The following is a 15,499-nucleotide window of genomic DNA, read 5'->3' on the forward strand; positions in this document are numbered from 1 at the left end:
CGTTGGCCTTTTAACGCGTACACTGTAAACTTTTAAACATGTAGAAACATGGAATATGCATCCAATTTATTGACGTTGCCGGAATAGAATTCCACGTCGATTTATCGAAAGCATTGAAACGCTGGCGTCGGTTTTATTTTTGCAGTACATACATGCGCGAAAAGCGGAGCGCGCGTGTGCGCGCGCTTCGTTCATTGTTCAGCAGAGTTGGAAAGCTGGGAACGCTGCTTTTCCCGGTTCGAGCAGATCAGCCATGTAATAGATTGTGCCAGCCATCCCTGCGAAAAAAAAGAAAAACAATATTGCGGAGATAAAAAGATTTTTGAACTTTATGCTTCTAAGACTTGAAAATAACCACCCTCAAATGTTTTACCTTTTTTTTTTTTTTTTTTCAGTATATTACACGTGCACTTACTCGCCCTGCAATTCAAACATAATTACAAAGCTCCCAGCAAAGGGGATCGTTAGCGATAATCTACAGTCGGGCTCGCTTTTGGATAATTCGGGGCAGTGACTAATCCACTTACACAGTACTCGCGGGAGGTGCAACAGAAACCGCCTCAACTAAACAATAAAAAGGAAAAAAAGTGCAGTCACACAGACGCGTAATGTTTATTTGCATCAACACCAGTTTCCCACAGCCAGAGTATCTTTCGAAGAATCGTGAAGCAAATTTGCAGTTTTGGAAATTGATATTTGGTCACCCCCAGGGAATGGGTTAACTGGGTTCCTAAAAACCCAGCAGCTCCCCAGAGTGGTCTCAGGGGTTCCCCATTTCCTCATCGGTCTCCGCCCCTATGTAAAGTGATATTCCTGTTTAAAGGGGCTGTGCATCGACACTGGGTAGGAGTATTTCTTACTTTACACCAGCTTCCTGGCACTAGTGGGACCCAAGAATACTCGAACGCAACACCACTGACCAAGAAGCGTCTTGTCGCGGCGGAATTCAAAGGATGAAAGCGGAGCTTTTCTTTCAGTCTCTCCTTCCGAAGCCACCTTTTGCTCCTTCGCGAAATTTGATAACGGAGCTGTGGGGACAATGGCAACAGTACGATCCCCGGGAATGCGTCATTGAGCTTTGCGGTGACGATATTCAAATGCTGTTCACACAGTGGACTCGAAGACTGCGTACACATTTGATCTGGGCTCGTGACAATCGATGCCTCGACATGCATTCGGGTAGTGGCCCATGTCCAATCGCTGCAACGACGACAATAACCGAGCCATAACAATGTCTGGAACTCAGCACGCGTCCTGCGCTTTGCCAACCCCAACGCGTGGCTATGATCAACATTGGTGGCATATAATCGGCTCCAGATCACGTGGCCGCTTGTTCTACCGGGAGGCACTCACTTGACCGAATGACGTTTTAGCGAACGCCCACGTTTCATCGAATGACACTTTAGCGAACAGTTGGACACCGCGAAGCAGCTTTTCCGGGTGGGCCAAGTGGGTTCACATTTTTGTAATGAGCCGCCGCAGACTGTCGCCGCGAAGCGGCGAAAGCGCAGCGCGGCAGATGGGTTAACGCGCGCCCCCGTTATTCGCTAAAACATAGATTCGCTCAAATGTCGCTGTTCGCTGAAACGTCATTCGCTCCTGTGATATGGACCCGGCGAAAAATGAATGCGTGTTTCATAGGTCCTTAACATCAGGGATCCGTTTTAAGCGGTATTTGCGCAAAGTACAAAAATTGTTGCATCGCCCCTTTAAGCACTATTTTAGATCCGAGTCTCCCCAACAGACACATAAAACTATAAGCCAAGAGGAGGGCCTGTAGGCTTCTGCGCTGCTCTGCTGAGTCAACCCCGAGATTGGGAAGGGTTCCTTGGATCTCAAATGAGAGGGATGAAGTCCTTCAAGATCCAGAAGTTTGAGACGGGCATCACGGCATTAGAAACCAATCGAACATGCCCAATAAGCATTTAATGTGGGGTGCAAATTTGTCTGCTTCTTGCACAGGGTTTGCTTTGTCAGAATGCCGAGCTCTCACTGGCCGATTGGAAAAAGTAGGTAGACCACGAGGCAGGCACATAGCCAGGATTTTGTTTCAGGAAGGGGGGGGGGAAGGGCCGCCCATGAGAAAATGCTGTATGAGGGGGAGGGGGGAGAGGAGGTCCCAGCAAAACGGACAATTTCGGGCCTCAAAAGATATTGGGCAGACCTCAATGCTAGGTCCTCGAGGCAGGCACGTAGCCCCCCCCTGGCTACGTGCCTGCTTCGAGGACCTAGCATTGAGGTCTGCCCACTATCCTTTCAATCAAAGCCAATCGGAACTCGGTGTCTTTCTCACTTCACCGCAACTCCTGCGCAAGGAGCAGACGACCTGCTCTCCGCATACGAGTCGGATGATGCTGTCTAACCATGAAGAGGGGGTGTATGAACTACCATGGCTGCAGGGTACGGCGATATACCTCCCACAAAAATCTCAGAAGGCCGCGCGCGAAGTCCTTGCACCAGCAGCATCTACGATCTACATGTGAAACTGAAAAGAGTGAGAGGATAGTGCAGTCGCTCGCCTCCCAGTTCGCCTCTGTCACCTGCTATGACAAGTACTCATTTCGACGCCGCAAACGGTGTTGAATGCTTTGCAAAAGGCCTACCAAAGTCGATAAACCGGCGTTCGCACCAGAGTGGCCAAAATGGGGGGCCCCCGGTGCATCGAGCTGTTAATTCCCTATTGTCGCAGTGTGGCAGTAGGTTCTTTGGCCTAGCATACTGGAGGCACCCCATGCAGCATTTTACCCTTTTTGGCTGGCACTTGGCTGCCTCAGTTCACATTGCCGCCAACTTCACTGTCGCGAGCATTTGGAAGACGAAATTTTGGACGTGCACCATTTGGTTGCAGCAATATTTTTGTAACCGGTTTCGCCGCTTTTCACGTCTACGGCATTGTGTTTTTAACCCCTACACGCCCTTGTCTCTCGTCGAGAGGTTTAGTCCATGTTTTGTGAGCTTTGATGAGGGAGTGCCCATTGGTGTGGAAAGGCGGAATGTGTAGTCGGAAAAGAAAACAAAGCCTAGCCTCAGAAACCAGCAGACGTGAACAAAGATCAGTGCCTGTTCCATGCCTCACGAATGAGAAGATATACCGATTTTGTAAGCTTCAATGAGGGTGTGCCCGTTCGTGGAAAGGCGGAATGTGTAGTCAGAAAAGAAAACAAAGCCTAGCATCAGAAACCAGTAGATGTGAACAAAGACCAGTGCCTGTTCCATGCCTTACGAATGAAAAAAGTTTATTCCGAGCATCGGTTAATCATAGTGAAAGAAATCGCTTGGTGGACCCTCTAAAATAGAACTCCAGTATTTTGTCCAGTTTTAAAACTCGCTCGAAAAACAAAGCTGTGGGTCGCATGCACCAATCTCTTGCCTCTATAAATTCACATGACTCTCCAGGCAAAAATCTATGCTTAATAGGGACACTGAACTTCTAAGCAGATGGTCTTTAAGTGCCTCGATCGAACATGTATGTGGTGGCTTACGCTGCCACAAGATACCTTGAATAAATGTGACTCAATACGAAAACCATCCATGTCCCCGTACGTCGCACCCTCCTGCTTCGTTGCATGTCACTGTGCCGTGCCCATGTCAGTCGTTCTCCCCGACTTCACCAACTTTCTGACAACTTCCCTGACAATTCCTGGACTTTTCTAGCTGATTCCCTGACAATTCCAGGTTTTTCTGGTAAGTAGACACCCTGTTAAAGGGTAGAGCAAAGAGAGTACCTATGCAGATGCAAATTTCAAAGCATTAAAAGGTACCGTAAAATACCGGGCAAGTGCCCACTCAAACTTCAGAGATAATCACAAAAAATGGGGGATGGGCGCTTGTCCGGTCATCAATTTTACATGTAAATGTACTGTGTGTATCTTCTCAGATCTTACAAATTTGGGGATGGGCGCTTAAAGTGGAATGGGCGGATGCGGGGCATTTTACGGTAAGACCTGGAAGGTGTGTGTCATATTGTATCGTTCCATCCTTCCTTTCAACTCGGCAGAGGACACATCCAAACAGAGCCACTGACGTAGGTGACACCAGGCTGAGCTTACCTTCGAAAAGAGAGAACGGACGATCGGCGATGCGACAGTTGTGGTGTCCATAATCGAAGCACCACTCAGCAAACTGCACCAGACATTAAAGAAATACATACAATATTGTCACTTTAAACACAGCAAAACGGTTTCAATTTTGCAGGCAAGAGGAGACAAAACGCAAGGATGGACAATATTGAACATCAAGACTAATTTCCTTTCACACTAAGCTCAGTTCTTTACTAGAATGGTGAGTAATTACTCGAGGTGCCAAAGCCAAAAATGCCTGCAGAGTTCATTTTCATCCTCAAAGAATCCACATTCAATTTCCATTTGCACTCTTTTTTTTTTTTTTCTAAGCAAAATATGTTTTACTCATTGCAATATCCTATTCCTATTGCACCGTAGCGGGCAGAGAACAGTTTTAAAAGGTTGCAGCATTTGCACCAAACACTCTTGTTCACTAATCCAGCTCACGCTCTCTCAATTTTCCTATTCAGCTCAGAGTGCCACAGTGAATAGTGTGGACATGTGCTTTTGTTTTGCTTCCTATGAGCCCTGTGCTGATTCTCTCCCGCTAACACAGTAAGTGATAGCAAGGAATCCCCACCGCCGATACAAAGCACAAATTATATTTTGAGTGCTATCTAACATTTGGCAACTGCTTCCACCGCACGAGCTAAAAAAAAAGTTTGGAACATAGAAAAAAAAATTTTTTTTTTTCTACTTGGTTATGACAGACGTTTTCAAAATACATGTTGGTCGAAAAAAATATATATATTTTTTTCCTGCCTAATATCTATGCTAAAATAAGTTTTTTTTTTTTTTTTTTTTCGATTTGCAGGCAAATTTTAAATTGTAGCCCTGTGGAATGATGATGGCAGTATCTGTACCCAACTAGTGTGCATTCTAAGGCCTGTTCACACACTTGCATTTCACTCCAACCGACTGAGACAAGATCGGCTTTTAAGCCTCTTAGGACGGCTGACGACCGGATGCGCAGCAACGCAGCCGGTCGTACTCAATCAGTCGGAGTCAAATGCAAGTGTGTGAACGGGCCTTAAAGCGCTGTTCACACACTTGCAACCGAGTAAGACCAAGAGAACGAGACTGGTTATTAAGCTTTTTGCGACGGCGGAGGGTTGGATGTGCTGCTGTGGAGCAGGTCCTATGGCTTCGTAAGAGGCTTAAAAACCGGTCTTGTCTATCTCGGTCGTACTCGGTTGCACGTGTGTGAACGGGCCTTAGGTCCAGGGAATTGGGAGCACACACTAGTTGGGTACAAATGCTATCATCATCATCCCACAGGGGTACAATTTCAGTTTTGCGCGCAAATCGAAAAATTTGTATTGTGGGCAAAAAGTTTTTTACAACAAACATTCATCCTGAGATTTGCCTGTCTTAACCAGTTAGAAAAAAAAAATTTTCCCAAGGTTTAGTGTTTTTTTAAAGGGTATTCACCTGCTCATCACTCAATGAGCAAATGTCGCTATGCAAACTTGAGTTTCAGGAATGCACGAGAATATTGAGTCTAGGTTCATTATGAAGATGTGATAAAGGTTGTACACTCCTTAAACTTTTCCTTGACTGCGCTAACAATTTTTAATAAAACTTCAAGATTGGAAATTAAAATTACTTATAAGACAAGCATGACAAAATGATTGGCTGTACATACTAGAGGTGTCTCCTATCCCAATTTTAAGACCATGACGATGTGACTAAATGTTACGGCATTTGCGCGTTTGTGTAAATAAACTTGACAGGACAGTTTCCACTAGTGTTATTTTCAATAGGTTCAATGAGATGGCGACACCAGCACCAAACGCCCCAAGCAAGAGAATTTGCCGTTGTTGTTTTCTCGAGCTTGCACAGACGGCAGCTCGCAGCATACGTCGTTTGCCCGACGTCACTGAGATCGGTTTTGCCGGAGAATGGTCTGTGTGCGATTTCTGTTGGCAGCGCTGCACGAAGGCAAAGGATGTATGACGTAGTGATGCCATAGCAATGTGCGATGTCTCAACGCCGCAATGTCTCTATTCAGCGATCAGAACATGCCATGTGACCTTGTGCTCCAGAAGCCCCAAAATCAAACCGAAAGGTCACATGCTCTCAGTAAAGCCCCCTGATGTGCTCGAGTTTATTTCGCAAGCATGTAGCATCAAATGCGCCAATGCACAATGCTCATGCCTTGTGCGGCCCTTGGAAGCAAATGGTGGTGCAGCATTTGCTCGTGGCCTGTGTCTCAAATGTTCACACAACAGTGGTTGTCGGTACTAAAACAACACCAAGAATTAATTTTATTCGGGTAATTTAACTCCGAGAACAGGTTTGGCTTCCCCAGGCTTGTATCACCCGCTTGACATCGTGGCCGTTTTTTGGAACATCTTGTGTTTTCAAAAAGCATTGCATATCTCAGCAGCATGAAAGCTCAGTCTATAGAGGGCATTCACTGGATGCCATATTTCAATGCACTGTTAAAGGGGCACTGAAGTCATTTTTGAAAAAGGTCACTTTTGATCTTAAATTGTTTAAAATGTGTTAGTTCTCACATTTACTAAGTCCTATATTACAAAACTGCCTATTCATCTCAGGGCAAGAGAAAAACATGTGGACAATTTTTTAAAATGCACTTGCATTATATAAGCACAGACGCTGATAATGGCACCGGCCAGAAGCCCTCTTTTGGAGAGGTCTATACTTTGTTTCATCAATTATCTGTGCTGAAACACAGTGCTGTTTTTAGCATTTGTTTCATTAACCAAAAAGAGCGATCCCGTGAGAACCGTGAAAGTCTACAGCGTCGCAAATCTAAAAAATACAAGGAGACACAAGTTCGGCCAAGTTGACACTATATATGGCTTGCAAGTAATGTCACTGCATCATGCTGGTGTTCATTCCAACTTGTTCTTGACATAAAAGAAATTCAGTGGTATAAACTGTACGCTTCAAAAGGTATGTGCTCAGCAGCAAGGCCACCAGAGTCTCAATGGCGCCTGGTGTGACATCGGTGCAGGCAACAAAAAAACTGCGCTAGTGTCTTCAACTGCACTCGCACTTATGATAAAATAGAGCTGTGGTAGGGTACAGTCTATGCGCTCGGGCCTAGAGATGCAATAGTCCGTGAAATTTACAAACACATAAAAGATGAGCCAGTGAATAGCCGAGATGTGTCAAGCGGACTCTGCAAGCCATCAGAGTCACTCCAGCACTGAGAGCACGTGCCTTTTTGGTTTGGACTTGCGATTCGCAGAGCTCGAGGTCAGTACTGAACTGAGTGGGACAAAGTAACTCTGGGATAGCTCGCTGCACCAGCCTCGGTCACCGCTTCAAAGTGAAAGGAAGGCGTGCAGTAGCGAGGTAGCGAACATGGCCATGGCATCACTAAGTCGTACATACAGCCTTTCAGATTGCTCGAACCCGATCCCTGGGTGGCAAAGAATTCTCAGTTTTCCTGCAAACCAACTTCGGCAGCGCAAAGTGTCAAGCGAACAACACATAAGGCGTACCATTTCCTTGGAGTTACTTCCCGTGGCTTTGAGGCCAAAGCTATATACCAGAGACCAGGCACCTGCGCAGCTCGAGTGCCGCTCAAAGCTGTACACACGTGCTCTTCATTTCTTCTGAAATGCCGCAGAAAGTTGTCCCCAAGTATAAATCATTTCAGAAAAGGGTTGCTGGCCGGTGCCACTTTTAGCGTCTGTGTGTATAAGGTGCATGTTCTGCTTGTGCCATTTGTTACCATTCGAATGCTCGCTCTAGTTGAGCATGAACAACAAATGTGTGAAAGAAAACAAATACAAAAAGCCAAAAAGAGAGCATTATTAGCGTTTTGATTAAATGCCAAAGGTGCATACTTCATTTCCTTTTCGTTTATTTTTATTTTTTATACTATATTAGCACGCATGGGCAGATCTGACAGCTTATACACCATTCCAATGTTTACAAAATCACAGCCCAGCACACGCTTGTTCGTTTATTCAGAAAGTGAGCAAACACCCACCATACACACGAGTACTGAATATTGTACAAATAAATTACAGGCGAATCCCCTTTAACAAGCAGGTCCAGCACCACCCAAGGCCTCCACTAAGCTGCGAGTTACAGTAAAAGTTACAGTGAAATGAGATACAGTGCAATGAGTTAGTGAAAACGAGTTGCAGTAAAATGAGATACGGTTGCACGCTTTAAAGGGGTCATGAAACGCTTTTCCAACTTTTCCTGTTTAGCTTTCCTCCTCAACTCATAAATCGCGCATTCCACCAAACAGTTCAAGAAGACGAAAAGAGGAGAGTCCCCTCTTGCTCGGAATCTACCCGGACAGAGCCATTGTCCCCCTAGAAGATTAGCCCGTCGCTCAAAATTCAGACAAAATTTGCTTTCCCCAACCCGTTCACCCCGAAGCTGACAGTGCTGTGGAAGCTATGTGTTAGTTGGGCCAGCCACACTTGTCACGTGATCACGCTCCTTCATGCATACCCACGCGCAGAGAATGAGCTAGGTCAGGTGATAAAAGGGAGGCGGCTGATTGGTCCGGCAAGCGCATAGTTTCCACCACAATGTCAGCTTAGGGGTGAAGGGAACAAGGGAGGTCCGGTTTCGTGTGACGTGCGTTTGGACCCGATGACGCGCTTTTGGGACCGCGGATGTATCACAGTGAAAAGGCAGAGAGCTTACGAAGGGGAGGAGGTACGAAATAGTCTGCTGTGTTTTCAAATTTTCGCACTGAAAGTCAGGCTTTTGACTTTCTACCTTTTTTTCTTTTGGCCCACTGAACGATGTGTAAAATCCCAATCTAAAATGATTTTTCTCGACCCAAAATCCGTTTCATGGGCCCTTTAACATAGCCCATGTGGCTGCTAAATCTCATGGTCAACAATGCTCTTGCCTACCAGAGTTACATCCTTACTCCATAATTAAACCTGACTGTGGCTCATGAAAGCACTTTGCACTGATAATTTGAGTGGTATTGCTTATAAATTAAAGGTTTATATTAGATGCACATGCAAAAAATAATAAAATTAAGTGCTCGTCTTTTCGCCGAGCACGAAGGCTGATCACGGCATCACAGATGACCAAGTTTCCTTATTTGGTCCAGGAGTGCTGCAACCCTTGCCAGCAAAATACCTACAGCCATCTCATGAGGGCACCTGAAACTGTTGTCTTTGTCCAGTCTGTTCTAACCAATCATTCTACCGTCACGCAAAGTACACGCCCATTTCCGTTGTACTTCTTTACACGTGTCATGTCGAGGCCTGAAGCTTTCGTACTAGGCAGTGGTTGGTGTAAAACCTACCGACAAAACTATGTTGTGCTGAGTCTTGTCATTGTTTTCCTAATTCCTGTAACCCTTCATTTTGTATTTCTGCCCTGTGGTCCTTCTGATAGCTGCCTCCATGTCTTAGGTGCCCCTCCCTTTCGAGCAAATTGACAGTTATATTGAATGATAATCGAGAATGGCATCCCTCTAAAAAGTGATTCGACTCCATACTTGCAAACAGAGCCTGTCAAGCTCAACCAGTAGAATATTCAGGGCTAAAAGTTACACTATACGTCGACGCAGCTAACTGCAAGTGTTAAAAAAAAAAAAAAGCAGGAATGAAAAAGCAAACATTTTCTACACGTAGCAACACCAGCTGCAATGCAAGAAAGAAGCAATTGAGGAGCCAGACAATGCCCAAGTAGTAGCACAGAAACAGCTGTTACACGAGAGCTGCACTCGTTTATTTTGCCTCGCCTAAAAGCTTCTCAGCTAAACGCTTGTGCCCTTTTCACGACTACTCACTGCACTTCGTTTGAAGTTATTCTAGCTTTCAGAATGGATACATTCTAGATTTCAGAATGGATACATTCTAGCTTTCAAAATGGATACATTCTAGCTTTCAGAATGGATACATTCTAGCGTTCAGAACAGACACAGTCAAGGTCCCTGTAGACGAATGCAACCACAATTTGGTGCGGGGTACGCTGGTAGGACACCGACAACGTCCAGTGACAGTAAGTGAAACCCCAAGCATTTTGTCACTCCGTGAACAACATCCAACAAGGGTTTCCCCAGGAATGGATTTTAGGGGGGATGTCTACATTTTTTGTTTGGGGGGGGGGGGGGGGGGGGGGGCATTGAGAATAGAGGAGTTGTTGCGAATTAAGGAGGTGTCTTCAGAAAAACAAAGGAAGCTCAGCCACCTCGTTACCTAAAATTATTGTTGCTGGCAATCCAAAGCTGTATCCAAAATCACAGGAAATGCATTTCCGTCCTCAAAAAATTATTAAAAAAAACGAAAAAAAAAAAAAAAAAAAAAAAAACAGTCTGCGGTTGTTTTCATGCTTCCATCATGTATCCTGGGAGTCAAATAAATTGAGTTGGATCGATACCCCGAAGCAGAGCTAATTGAGTGACTCTAGGTAACACCACCTAGAACACACAAGGCTTGCAAACATCCTTCTCTTCCTCCACGGAACGCCATCACAGTCAGATGGCGACAACTCGGCAACTTGACGCGTCGACTGGACACGAGGCTTGGCCAAACTAGAGTCACTAAATAAGCTACGCTTTCAAAGTACCGCATTCCCTTTCTTTGGCAATTTGCCGACAATACAGTCGCTCTATCCAACAATATTTTGGTTCGCTGCGGCGTCATTGGACAGTGGCAGTCACGTGAGTCACTATCATCATCATCGCATTTTCTCAATGTCACCATCTTTGGTCGCAAGAGGTCCTCTGCCTGCTACTGTTTACTGTTCACTGCACGTGCACGCTGAAGTCCGTCGCTCAGCACGCGCGTTTTCCATGTTGTGTCGAGATACGAACAACATGACCTTGATTCGCTGCCTGCGGCAGCTGGCGCAGGCGACGGCTACAGCTCGGCTTGGCTCGGCTAGAGTCACTCCTCCATCTGTGCGTGGACCCAAGATGGCGGTGCCTGATGCGCTTCAGACGCATAGTTTTGGAGTTTCGGTACTCTGAAAGCATAGCTTTATTTAGCGACTCTATGCCAAACGCCGATGCATCACTCGCGTCCAATCCGCGTCTGCGCTCAATCTTGCCATGATGATGTCACAATTCTGGCGAGCAGGCTTTGATCGTTCTAGGTGGGGTTGCTCCAGATATGCCCACCTTGGCAGCCCTGTGGAGGTACTTGAGCTCCCTGGTAAGTTGGTACATGCGCAGAAACGCGTAGGCGTTCCCGGCCACCCCGTGGCAGATGCCGTAGCCCTTCTTGAGCAGGCCCCGCCTCCAGATGACGTCGACGCTCTTCCGCAAGGGATCCAGGTACCGGGCATCGTCGAACACCTGTCGCCACAATTGACACCACAACGAAGCAGCTCGTCACAGGAAGGCGGTGCCAAGGTCGTGACGGCGTGCCGGCACGGCACAAAACGCGGCGTGCAGATGTGTCACGTCGTCGCCGGCTCAGATCCCGGCGGTGTCGTGGCAGCGGTGGTCTGGATACGTTGTGGCAGATGACAATCCACCACAAGTGGCCCTTTGGCTCGACAGTGCACGGAAGCTTCAGCAGCCGGTGGTTGGGAAGCCGCGATGACGGCCACGCTTGCGTTCGGTCATACCTTTTGTCGGGACTTCTACCGCCAACCGCCGAAACCGCAACATCCGACGGCACGACGCTCTAGCTCTTACGATGTTACTCATTGCCATTTCTGGACCACTTTTTCTGACCACTTTCTAGAACTCCATTTCTGGACCATGAGGTGCCAAACACACCGGTCCAAGACGCGTTTTAGGCGCCGTACGACTATCAAAGTCGCTTCCCGAATGCAGTCTCATAGCTTTCGGGACTGATTTGCGCGCTTGCGATTGAGCGTGATTGAGTGCGCTGTGCTCGCCTGCTACCACTTTCGATAGAAGGATGCGGTGGCACGCTGGCACAGTCTGCCAAAAAGATTGGAATGCTTCATACTCTGCGTACAAGGTTTAGCGGCGTTTGCGAGATTGAGTCTACGTGCCATCTAGAGAAATGATCGCCTATAACGATATTGGATTTCTTTCGAGCCCACAAATAAAAAATGATGCATGAAAGAAATTGATACAGGCTCCACGATGTCGACAAAGACAAGGGAACACAGAACGCGTCCCGCACAGGCCACATTCCGTGCATCGTTTGGGCTATATTTTTTATTCTTTGTTTTATCCACTGCTTTTCTCTCTTCAACTCTTACAGTGGTGGTCCAGCCATTTTAGGTTTTGGAACGATTTTTGGAACAAGAAAAATCCGATTTTGGAGCAATTTGTATCACATAAATTACCCTTTTTCAGCAGGGAAAACTTCGTTTTGGAGCACCATGGTATCACGAAAACTAAACATCTTGGAGAAGCACGAACAAATAGCAGTTCTGTGTTGTTTTTCATTGGTGGTACCAATGCCTATTCATTAAATCAAATCCTGCAGCACATTAAAAACCGCAGGTTAGCAGTAGTACTGCCCTTGCAAAGTGGGGCTGCACAGCTTTCAAACAAGTCCACAACATAATATATTACCACAAACCTCTTAAATACAAAATAGCGTTTTGTTTGTTGCTATTTATTCTAGCAGAGGCCCTCAATAAGCGTTTTACAGGACTGTGGTGGAAAGAAGTTATTAGGCTTTACACAATCATTATATATATATAGTGAACGAAGAGGGAAGAGTGATTATTGAATTTATTGCATTAAAGTTAGGAAAAGGGAAAGATCTGGCAAAAAATTGGGCCAGGGGCGGCACCAGCTCTTTCTCTCTCTCCTTAACTTTAAAACAATAAATTCAATAATTACTCTCACCCCTATCCATTCACAATATTACATCTGCCCTTGTCAATCTTACCTCACCCCCATATCTCTCTCTCTCTCTCTCTCTCTCTGTGTGTGTGTGTGTGTGTGTGTGTGTGTGTGTGTGTGTGTGTGTGTGTGTGTGTGTGTGTGTGTGTGTGTGTGTGTGTGTGTGTGTGTGTGTGTGTGTGTGTGTGTGTGTGTGTGTGTGTGTGTGTGTGTGTGTGTGTGTGTGTGTGTGTGTGCGCGTGCGTGTGTGCGCGTGCGTGTGTGCGCGTGCGCGCGTGCGCGTGCGTGTGTGCGCGTGCGCGCGTGCGCGTGTGCGCATGCGCGCGTGCGCGCGTGCTTGCGTGCGTGCGTGTGTGTGTGTATATATATATATATATATCAGGGTGTCGAACCGAACCAAAAACCGGAACCGAACCGGTATTTTTTTTGGAACTGAACCCGAACCGTTATATTGTTATCAAGATGAACCCGAACCGGAACTGAACCGGAAAAAAAATAACGGTTACCGGCTCATGTCAAAACGGTTCGGCCACGCGCTGTTGACAATGAATGTGCTATCAATGCCATTTGTTTTTTAAGTGCCGTCAACTGACACACACCTCACTTACATATTTTTCTTCTCCACTCAGTCTTAGGGTCCGTTCACACTCTTGCAACCGAGTATGACCGAGAGAGACCAGACCAGTTTTTAAGCCTCCTGCGATCTCTTAGGACCAGCTCCGCTGCATCGCATCCGGTTCTAAGAGATCGCAAGAGGGTTAAAAACCGGTCTGGTCTCTCTCAGTCGTACTCGGTTGCAAGAGTGTGAACGAGCCTTTAGGAATATAAACGCTGCATCCATGAATCTTGACATAGGAACCAGTATTGCGCTGGTCGTGGCTTGCACGGAAGAAAGAGAATTGGAAGGCTGTGCAAAAAAAAAAAAATCGCGTCACGGGATTTTATTTTCCTACAATCTCGTAAATCCTAAATGCTGCTGTGTGCTCATTTCATAACACGTTTCCAGAACGCGCGAGTTCTTGAAGCTTGCTTCCATCGGAATGAGAAAAGAAAAGGCTGTGGAGTTCGATAATAATGCATCCGGTTTCATATAGGCACTTAGAGGCTAACATATTTGTGAGACAGCGAACTCTTCTATTTTAATATTTATCCTATTACGTCCTTCTGGCGTTGCGTTCGGTGAAGTGTTTTTCATATTCCGTATCTTGTTTAATGAAAACTTCTTTAAGGGTCTAATTTGAGTTACAGAAGGCTAGTTCAAATAAAGAAAGCTGTATTTTCTCCCCACTGTTCCTTCAATTGCTTACACGCCGAGGTGGCGGGATAGTTAGCGAGTTCTACTTGTAAGTGGGTTTGTAAGGAGGTCGCGGATTTTACAGCTACTGCGTCGGACCCAATTAGATGAAGTTCGAATACGTAAACGTCGGTGAGGTAACCTTTGAGTGCACATAAAGAAACCATTCCTGGTAGAAATCCCTGAGCCTTACACTACGATGTATCCCGTTTCGTATGTGCAGATTTCAGATGTTTTATTTGTAATTTATTTTGATGTTGCAATTTGTCATTTATAATTTCCGAACCGGTTCGCGAACCGGTTCAGCGCCCCGAGCCGGTTCGCAAACCGGTTCGCGGATCGAATTAATCGAACCGGAACTGAACCGGAACAAAATTAATTTACCTGAACCTGAACCGTAACCGAACCCGTATTTTTTTCGGTTCGACACACTGATATATATATATATATATATATGCGCGCGTGCATGTGTTTTTGTGTGTGTGTGTGTGTCACAAAAATCTGGATTTCATTCAGTAATCTATAAAGAAAATAACTAACCTAAAGACACCCATTTTATTTATGATAGAACATTCCCAGTCGAAAATGCCACTGCCACCAAGTTGCCAGTCAAAAATGCGATTCTTCAAAAGAAAAGGATTCGTTCATGGATTGATTAGCTCTTTCTGGCGCAGTTTGGCACTGTTTGGTGCAATTTGTGTCTTTAGGTGCAGCAAGGCGCAGGCAAAGAGGAATCTATCAAAATGGTGCAATTGGCGCAACTGGATTACCCCTTCTCTTAGTTTTATTGCCTTATCTTTTGTGTCAATCTTTTTTATGGATTTTTATTTATTATTTGCATCTAAAACCTGCCACTCTGGCCGGTACATTCGCATTCAAATAAAAATTTGTTTATCACTGCAGAGCAGCTGCACTGATGGTTCGGCGGCTACGATATCCATACCTCGGCAAACCTCACTCATGAGGGCCCTCACTCACCCTCACTCACCCTCATCTTCACAGATGAGGTGAGGGTGAGTGAGTTTCTGAACCAGGAAAATTCATGAGTGTGAGGGTGAGTGAGGGCCGTGAGGGCTGTGAGGGCCGTGAGGGCCGTGAGGGCCGTGAGGGCTGTAAGCGCGGTGAGGGCCGTGAGGGCGGTGAGGGCCGTGAGGGCCATGAGGGCTGTGAGGGCGGTGAGGGCCGTGAGGGCAGTGAGGGCCGTGAGGGCGGTGAGGGCGGTGAGGGCCGTGAAGGCCGTGAGGGCCATGAGGGCCATGAGGGCGGTGAGGGCGGTAAGGGGTATGAGGGCCATGAGTGCGTGAGGGGCGTGAGGGCGGTGAGTGGCGTGAGGGCCATGAATGCGTGAGTGGTGTGAGGGCGGTGAGTGCGTGAGGGGTGTGAGGGCCATGAGTGGCGTGAGGG

At 46.4% G+C, this 15,499-nt stretch overlaps 1 protein-coding gene across 2 annotated transcripts in view; it reads right to left on the minus strand.

Moving 5' to 3' along the window:
• Positions 1–100: 100 nt before the first annotated feature.
• LOC8039884 (lanC-like protein 2) overlaps positions 101–15,499 on the minus strand; it is a 36,641-nt gene continuing 21,242 nt past the window's right edge. For both annotated transcript variants that reach the window (XM_040208435.2, XM_042287692.1), the window contains 3 exons: positions 11,146–11,322; positions 4,050–4,122; positions 101–278 (listed from right to left, as the gene is read on the minus strand). In XM_040208435.2, the coding sequence (XP_040064369.2) occupies positions 199–278; positions 4,050–4,122; positions 11,146–11,322 (330 nt within the window). In that variant the 3' untranslated portion in view covers positions 101–198. The remainder of the gene's footprint in view (positions 279–4,049; positions 4,123–11,145; positions 11,323–15,499) is intronic.

This window comes from Ixodes scapularis, unplaced genomic scaffold, assembly GCF_016920785.2.
Source record: "Ixodes scapularis isolate PalLabHiFi unplaced genomic scaffold, ASM1692078v2 ptg000154l_1__unscaffolded, whole genome shotgun sequence".
NCBI classification, from domain to species: domain Eukaryota; kingdom Metazoa; phylum Arthropoda; class Arachnida; order Ixodida; family Ixodidae; genus Ixodes; species Ixodes scapularis.